The sequence below is a fragment of the Nelumbo lutea genome, chromosome 5 (genome assembly GCF_056320005.1).
Source record: "Nelumbo lutea isolate HS-2025 chromosome 5, American lotus-T2T, whole genome shotgun sequence".
Classification (NCBI taxonomy): domain Eukaryota; kingdom Viridiplantae; phylum Streptophyta; class Magnoliopsida; order Proteales; family Nelumbonaceae; genus Nelumbo; species Nelumbo lutea.
The window spans coordinates 984,743-994,140 of NC_142688.1; the positions used below are offsets into that span (position 1 = coordinate 984,743).

Consider the following 9,398-nt stretch of genomic DNA (forward strand, 5'->3'; position numbering starts at 1 on the left):
TTTGCTCTTTTCTTTTTTCCATTGGTTTAGTAGTGGAAGTCATCCATCAGCTACTCTCTCTCAGCTGTTGCCTATTAGCATAAAAATAAATACGAATTCGGAATTTTGAAGCTGGGTCCAAATCAGAGAGAGAGAGAGAGAGTAGTACGAACCCTAACCCGCCCCCCAGCAAAAGTATACTTTCACTTCACCAAAGAATACAGGGTCTTTTGATACGAATCCCCACAGGCTTTACGAACTTGCCATTTTGGCATCTTCCTCCCTCACACACTCTGTTCATCTCTCTCTCTCTCAACACAAGAAGGAAGGCGACAACAACAAAGCACACGTTCTCTGGCAGGCAACACGTGAGGGGGTGTCTCTCAAAATTAGCGAACTTTCGACTTTTCTAGATGCGATTTCCCTGCCATATCAATATGCCCAATACCAACCTAATTGGGCCCTACAAATGACTTCACACTTTGCTGTGCCCAATTCCCACACCCCATCCCCACTCTTTTTTCTTTTGCTGTTTCTCTGGGCATTAGTAGTTAACTGTTATGGATGGTGTTACTGGCTACAATTCGATTGATGTTTTCAAGGGTAGATCTACATTTTCAATATTCGAAGCCAAAAAAAAAAAGATACATATTTTGAACATCATCTTCATTTGTCCAAGATGCAAATGCAGAAACTTTTTTAAGTCTTCATTCTTATTCAAATCTCAACACAAGCACTAGTCTTTTTACCCACATCTAAAATGAAAAACCTAGGTGCAAAACAAGAAAAATAACCTTGAAACCACAGACATCCCAAAAAAATTATTCAGGCACTCCAAAGTCGAAACTTGCATCCTATGTGGCTGTAAATTCCTATCTTAAAACAAAAAACGTAAAAAGAAAACACCGTTAGCTATAATATGTTCAGGGTGAAATATAGATACGGTTATACAGCACAAGTGAGGATTATGTAAATCCTTCTCGCTAAACTACAAATTACGACACCTACTTGTAACAGAAATAACATTTTCTTTTCAAAACCCTCTGGTAAATGGAGGAGCTGCTCCTATTTGGAGTGGCAATGACATTGTATGGGAATTATTTATCAAGAAAAAATGCATACTTCTGTTGAAAAATTCAATCTGTGTAATGTGTATCCATACAGTTCTGTGCATAAAAGCATACAAGGAGGGGATTTCAATTTACCGTTTCACTTCTGCTATAACATCTGCATAGGAGATTTCAAACTACATGCTGTTTACTTCTACTTGTCTACCTCATACTGAGAGAATTTTCATTCCCAACTGTATTGAACTATCATACATTTGAAATCAATACCTTGGTACCAAATCAGTTCAGACTGAACAACCAAACAGTTTAGATGTACTCTTCTACTTTTGCAGTTGAGCTTACTGAGTTACTGTCATATTACTTTTGCAGTAGCATTATGATCATCGGTCCCTTTTTTCAAGCAAGTATTGTCAGTTCTATCTTTACTAATACTAATAACCAAGATTTGGAGCCACTGACCTTCATGTTCTTATTTATTCTTATTTTATTTATTTATTTATCTTTTATTAAGGGAGAGGTATTAAAAATGGATTTTTTTTTTAAACATCCATTTGCTAGGAATTAGAACCCTGGCCTCAAAGGTGACAGATTGGGGTTCCTAAAACCCATTTGGGATCTCTCTACTACACGTGCATCAACTATATGAAAAACATTAACACCCACAGTTTACCATAGATTTATATAACTCTTAGAAATATTCAATACAGTCAATAGTGGCATAGGGATGGAGACATGGTATGGACTGTCTGGGCTAAATGGTTGAAATGCTGAGCCATGAACCACCAACTGTAACAGTTAAGATCCAGTTCAGTTTGGAGACACAAATAGAGGGGGAAAACATTGGAACAATAGGTACACATCATACTGAGCCATGACTATGAAGGAAAACAAAAGGATTTTTTGTAATTATAACTTACTAACACCAAATGCCCAAAAGGAGAAAAGGTCTATTACTATCATAGATAAAGGAGATGAGAATACACACAAAACCCTACAAGGAAGGGCTTCCAAAAATCTACTGAAACAGGATTTACAACTGCACCAAGAGCCATTTGACCTCTCTTCAATAACCTCCACATCATTAGCTTTGTTCTCAAATAAACAAGAATTCCCTTTCCATTACAGGTTGTCAAGCAAACCCTCAAGGAACATAACTCAATGCATGCCAGATATGTGCATAGAACTGATCTTGATTGCCAATACTTTCCTCCTTACACTCCATTGCTAAGAATGATGAGAAACACCATAAGAATCTTATCCAATGTCACAAGGAAAGAATGAATCTTTAGACAAGAACCAAACACCTTCAAAGTATCCTTGACCAGGAAAAAGCCCCAACCATGATGGGGGCAAGGGGAAGAGAGGGACCAGGAAAAAATCTCCAACCACAATGGGGGCAAGGAGAGAGAGAAGTGTCAAAACACCAAAAACACCCATTCACCCCTTCCAAAAGACACTCGATCAGCACTCCATTTTCTTGCGGTACATATAGATATGGGTCAAAAAAGAGATTTTCTGAAAGAACTTGACATCACCAGGTAATCACCCCTTACTATTTCAAGATTCTAGCCATTTAGTGGTCCTTATTAAGTGCATGAAAAAGTCTCCCTCAACTCATTTCAACTCAATTCAACGCAACTCAGCCTTCAATGCAACTATCTGGGGTATAGGAGTCTCCCCTTTCCAATGAAATCTTTTGTAGTAACTCAGGAGTAACTCCAATAGGTGATATCTTTTTTTTTTTTTTTTGATAAATCAATAGGTGATATTTTTTCCAATGAAATCTTTTATATGAACGTAGGAGTAGCTCCAATAGGTGATACAATCAGTGTTTTAAAAGTGTAAGGGGCAATTTGAACCCGTGAGATGTGTGCCCTTTCGAAACAAGGTGCAAAAATACAAAAAATGGCAAATTTTTTCAAAAAAATTTAAAATTTGCAAAAAAATATAAAAAAATTACTAATCACAATATAAATAAAAACATAAACTTTAGTTTCAAAATAAATGCTTTAAAAAACCTATTATCTAAAATTAAAATACATACACATAACATGTAAAGTGTATTCAAATGAAAATTTAAAAAGAAAATTAAACATATAAAACATTTTCAAGCATGTAAAACCCACAATTTATCTTTTACCTCAATTGCATTAGTTCAAATAGCTAGTGTGATGTAAAACATCTTGCATTCTTGATTCTACAAGCCACCTTTGTACCAAGCCTCTCGAGGCAAGCCCAAACAAATCCATGTTAAGGTATTAAATGCTTAATCCTTACACAAAAATAAATGACTTTATAATATTAATTGTCTTTTAAGAAAATATTTTACTAGGATAAATGAATGAACAACATTAGCAAATAAGGAGTTCTTGGAAATTTGGTGAGCAGCGGAGCACCCAGCCTAGCCGTTAGGTTCAAAAAAGAACAAAAAGGCGCAAATAAGTTAAAAAAGGCATACTCTGGGCTGAAGTGCAAGGCACACCAGGTGCATGCCTAGTGTGTCTAGGCAAGGCGCCTAGCACCTAGGCATGCGTCTTTTGAAAATGTTGCGCCTAGCACCTAGGCAAGGTGCATACCTTCAAATGCGCCCCGCCTGAGTGGCTACAGGCACACCTTTTGATAAAAAAAAGTAGACTAAAATGGTTTGGTCATGTGCATAGAAGATAATCAACAACACTTGTAAAAAGTGATTTGTTACAAGTTGAAGGAGCTAGAAGGCCAAGGGGTGGACCAAAAAGGACATGGGTATAAGCAATAAGAATGATTTAAGTACCAATAATTTAACAATGGATACGACATTAAACAGAATGGATAGGCAAAATAGGATTCGTGTAGCTGACCCCATAAATAAGACTTGGATGATGATGACAACAATGTCTTTCTTTTTGCAGAAAACTCAATAATCTACCTCATGCTACTGCAGCAGATGGATCATTCAGAAGACTTGCATATGGCCCTACTTGATCCCAACCACACTCACCTAATCATGTCCACTGGATGACTCCCCATATACCAAGGATAATTCACTCAGTTTTTAATGCTTTCCAGATTCGTAATAACAATGATAGGGAAAAGGACATATAAGAAGGCCATAACCCAATGTTGGTCTCAGCTATTTGGGGTCTTGGGAGGGTGGACTGGATAAGACCAGTGTTCTCCTGATTTTCAGCCTGAAATTTACCATTACACCAAGCCATGACCCCTAGGGTAGGTATAGATCTGCCATCTAAAAATTGTATGATTTCTATTTAACAGGTATAGATCTGCCATGTAACTATACACCTAGGGTAGGTAGTTCTTAATTTGAGCAATTGTCCATGGAGCTGGGGTTGGAGTAGCTTCGTTTTGTAGGTTTAACAGGTTGATTTTTATTCTAATCAAAGGCCTCAGATTTTGCTTTGTCCATGGACAATTGCTCAAATTATGAACCACAAAATCATTTTGTGTGTGTGTGGTTTTTATTTTTTATTTTTTTCTAATGTTTTGTCCTTTCTTCTCTGCATTATAATTGACAGAAAGATTGCACTCTCTTCACAACAAATTAAAATGGCTAGCTGCTGATCAAAAGTTGGCAAGATTATGTTTGGATCAGGGCAGAATTGGGATTTGTGGAAGAATCGAAGCCTGTATTCCATTACTTGTGACCATTACCACAACAGGACAAACTTAGAAAAATGTGGGATTTTAGCATTCAAAATCCACATTGTAGCAGAATTAGAACTAATTAGGTTGGAACAATCATTTGAATTCATGTAAGCATGGCTCTAGTGGAATTTGATTCCATATCTAATTATCTATGCCTGCAATCCGGTGACATGGATACCAACATGCAGTATCCGGTGACATATTGGCAACATATTATTGGGATGCACGTGAATAGGTGTATGGAATGAGGAATGAAAGAGAGTCCCACAATGGAAAGACACAAGAAGTGCAAAAGACATATACAAGAGTGGCCCATAATTCAAAAGCTTAGGCTTTTGGGTTGTAAGTGATGTCCATCTCTCGTGTACAAGTCTTACGTGCGTGTATGTGTACGAAGCCCCCGGTTTGACAACTCCTCATGGTTCGTGACTCCCCTCAAGGCCCAAGACATATTGTGTCTGAAACCAATACACTGGGGGCGTGCAAGTTCTGGGTTATTATAGATTCAAACACAATCGAAGCATATATGCACCTCAACTTTTTTTTTGTGAGTAATCCAAAAAAATATATATTAATATGTAAAATAGAATGAACAAAGATACAAAAAGACGAGGGATGAGCATTATTAGCCTGGCCCGGAGACCCAAGATTCTAAATTCAAACTAAAGCATGGTTCTATATCAACTGAGAACACAATTAAGGATTACTTTTCATCTTACCAAGTTTAAGAAGTGTATGGTGCAGTCTATATTACTGCTATTTCCAGGTTATCCCGTGCGGAAGGACGACCCTTCTTGCTCTGAATTTTTCAACCACATTCAGCCCTCTTGATTAGCTCAGCCAAATTGGGGATCAAATCAACTCTAAAATAGAAATATCCGCCTTTAATTCATTCCTCTTATTTTCGATTCGACAATTGAAAAGTCTATAATAGTCGCAGTACCAATAACAAGCTGATGTACCAACATAATACACAGAAAAATAAAGAAAAGAAGAAAATTTGCAAATAAATGAATGCCAAACCCATGTAAAGAATAAAGAAAAACCCTAGTTAGAAGATCGTTTAAGCCTAGAGACAAAGACGAACCAAAACCATTAAAAAGCAACAGATAACTAAATTCATAACCCAAACTCTTAAACAAAATAATGGAAACGGGAGAGCCAAAGACCGAACCTGGAAAGGGATGAACCACACTACTTTGTATGGTCCTTCTTGTTGGGGTCCTGTTGAGGAGAATAGATCAGAGCAGCGGCCATTGCTCCTGGAAGGACAACGAACCTCGCTAGCACTGCGAGCTTTGCCACCAGCGGTTCTCCTCTCATAAACGCCATGAAAAATTGCTTCGGGGAGCCCCTATTTCTCTCTCCTCCAGCAATGGTGAATGTCAATGTCAGAGCTCGAACTATCAGGTTTATACGTGTCAAAGGCATGGCAATGAATTTTGTGGATACATATACCCCCGGTTATGTAAAATGTCAGAAAAAAGTTCAACTGCCACGTGCACGGAATTGCTGGTCTCCATTCGATTGTGTGCTGATCATCAATGAATGGATAGGATGGTCAATTGGTCAATCATCAGAAAATATTTCACACGTGTCGCATCCGTGTCTCTGCTGGCTGCTCCCCTTTCATTGTTCCTTACCTTTGCTTTGCTAATTTTTTATCTCTCCCTCTCGTTCTCTTATTTTGCGGAGAGGCGGGGAGAGAGAGAGAGTTCGAGAGTGTGCAAATGGTAGTTTCTGCAAACGTTATTCCCCGCAATAAAACATTAATTGCTCACAATTTCCCACTTTTAAACCTCCGAAATTTCATACTCAAGTCTGCATCTCCCTCTCGACGTCTCCCATGTAAGAAACTAGTTTCTGTTTCTGCCTCTGCAGTGAAGGTCACCTCTGATTTCCAAGTTAAGGAAAAGATATCGGATCCGATTTCCAGTAGTAAGTCATTCATTTCTCTAATTTCTTCCTTCGATTCCTTGCTTTGTGCTGTTAACCACAACTGAAGCTCAAGATGATGCTGTTGTTATTTAGGATCTACTGTCATCCCAAAACTGTAAACCAATACAAGCCCCAATTACATATGATAGTGTTAGCCGAGTCCGAGTTTACTATAGTAAATATATTATAATACTAAAATTAATGATTTTCTTGTTTGTTTCCTTTCTATTTCCTTCTTCTGTCTATATACGATGATAGATTGGGCAGAGTTCGCTAGAAATGTATCTGGGGAATGGGACGGGCACGGAGCAGATTTCACAAAGGAAGGAAAACCAATTGAACTTCCTGAATCCGTCGTACCGGAAGCCTTTAGGGAGTGGGAAGTTCAGGTGTTTGATTGGCAGACGCAATGCCCTACACTAGCAGAATCAAAGGAACGTGTTCTGTCGTACAAATTGATAAAGCTACTTCCTACTGTTGGGTGCGAAGCTGATGCTGCAACACGGTATAGCGTTGATGAGAGGAATGTGGGAGGACCAGATAACAAAGTTGCAGCCTTTGCATATCACCCTAGCGGATGTTACGTAGCTATGTGGCCTGTGGAGGATGATGATGACCGAGATATGCACAGACTGTTGGAGTTGGAGCATTGTTTGGTTGATCCTCTAAATCGGGAGTCGCGTGTGAGGATAATTCAAGTTATGCGTTTAGACGATACGGTCTCATCGTTGCAGAATATCAGGGTCTTTCGCGAGCAGTGGTATGGCCCATTCAGAAATGGGGAACAACTTGGTGGGTGTGCTCTTCGCGATTCTGGATTTGCTTCCACTGATGCCTTGAAAGATTCTCAAGTTCTCGGCACATGGAATGGTTCTAAGACTGTTGCGAGCTTCCAAGGTTCCCAAACTGTGAGTTCAATATTTCCCCCTTTTTTTTCGGTTGGTTGCTTTTCCTTTCTCTTCTTTTTTTTTTTTTTTTGTTTTTTGTTTTTGATATATTGGCCATGCCTTATTATCAACTTCTTCATTATTATGAATCATGCTTAAGAACTCGAACTCAAAAAACTTGGTGCTTAGTAGTTTGTGAAAAGCCATATCAGAGGTCCTCTCTTCTCCTCATTATGTTTATGCTTTTGATGAATCAAAGTCACAGTCCAATTTTACCTCTCTTCAGAGTTTCTTATTTTGAATATAAATGGCCCTATGTTGCGAATTGCAAGACCATTTGGAATTGGTTAGCCCCTTAAATGTTGTAGTTGTACGAGAATTTATGCTTTCAGGTCCTCTCTAATTATTACCACAGGGTAGTTGTTATTCAACATTCACTTGACTAATGAAAAAGGTATTTCGACATGCACACAGTTACTTGTTTCAAGGTTCATATGTAGTTCTAACTAGTCCTGAATCCTACAGAATATTCTCCAAGAATTTGTTGATGAGAAAGCAGAAAGAACAGTAAGAGATAAACACGGTCTTATACTTCTCCCAAAACAATTATGGAGTTCATTGACAGAAAGAGAAAATGGTGAAGTTTGTGGGGAAGTGGGATGGTTATTAGACAATGGGCGCACTATGACATCAAGATGTGTTTTCTCCAAAGATGGAAAGCTGAAGGCAAGTTCTTTCTATACTCAGTCTTCTTACTTCATAGCGAGCTGGTTGGTATTCCTACCACCACCTGCACTGTCATCTTGCGTCCTGCCTAAACAAGTTTTAGGCCTCAGTGTTCCCTCTTAGGGGTTATTAAATCCTCCTGCTTTTGAGCCAACCAGAATTGGAACCATGAATTATGAATGATCACACAGAAGGTTGGCTCTGTTGTCACTCCAATTCTGTAAAATCCAAGACAATTAGGATTTAGTTTTCTGCATTGCTGTTTGGTGTCCTAATATTTCTGCCCTCTTTGGTAAGTCTCTTCAGAAGATCTAGTGGACTTTTCAAAGACTGCTAGACCAAAAATCGGTATTCTCCCGTTTGGCAAGTGAAAGCCCACTAGACCAAAAGACCGGACCCAAAAAAAAGAAGGTCAAAGCCTTGATTTTTCGTCCTTAAAGTCACTGCATGTATGCTAGTTCTGAAGAAATTTTAGTTGTATTTCTGGCTTCTTTGACACTAGTTCCGCCTTGCAGGAAATTGCTATTGGACATGAAACTGTAGCCTCAGAGGATGAATAGCCCATGATATCAACACAATTTCACAAGAAAATAAATGAAAAGGACAACTTGTATTCACAGGCACGCTCAGTAAAGCCATGTAAGGATGCTTTTTCTAAAATTTCTCTGATGTTAATCATGCACCAATTTATTATGTACCGCAAGAAACATTGTTGTCTGGTAGAGGAAATGACCCTATGCCGGCAGACCATCTTTTTTTTTTTCTTCTTTTGTACACACCATCAAATATTACCGTCACTTATATTCAATGTGTGTAAAAAAGGTTTACAAAATCATATAGAATGGCTAAGGTTAAACCAGAGAAAGGGCATATTCTTACCCCTGGAGTCCATCTAATCTTGGTTTGTGGTCATGACATAATGATGTAGAATTTGAGAAATGTATTTTCATTATTATGCTATTCTATTAATTTTTAAATTTGATGGCCTTGTGACCTTGTCCAAAACTAAAATTTAGCAAAACACCATGAAGATGATCTCTAGACCTAGGTTCAAACTTCAAAGTAAGGTGCATAGTATCTTTTAGGGGAGTCACCGAAACACTTAATATTAAGGGGTTTTTATTTTTTGATGTTTTTTAACTTTAAATGGGAG

The 9,398-nt window shown here is 38.2% G+C and overlaps 1 protein-coding gene and 1 long non-coding RNA gene across 2 annotated transcripts; one reads left to right on the forward strand and one right to left on the reverse strand.

Annotated features, from left to right (window-relative positions):
- Positions 1-665: 665 nt before the first annotated feature.
- On the reverse strand, positions 666-6,349 carry LOC148849715 (uncharacterized). The gene is made up of 2 exons (XR_016099359.1): positions 5,869-6,349; positions 666-855 (listed from the first exon to the last, which is right to left on the reverse strand). It is a non-coding gene; the product is annotated as an uncharacterized LOC148849715 (long non-coding RNA).
- LOC148849716 (glycerol kinase) lies at positions 6,316-9,123 on the forward strand. The gene is made up of 4 exons (XM_088945352.1): positions 6,316-6,632; positions 6,891-7,540; positions 8,045-8,245; positions 8,761-9,123. The coding sequence occupies exons 1-4, from the start codon at positions 6,425-6,427 to the stop codon at positions 8,803-8,805; spliced, it is 1,104 nt and encodes a 367-aa protein (XP_088801478.1). The 5' UTR covers positions 6,316-6,424; the 3' UTR covers positions 8,806-9,123.
- Positions 9,124-9,398: the final 275 nt, after the last annotated feature.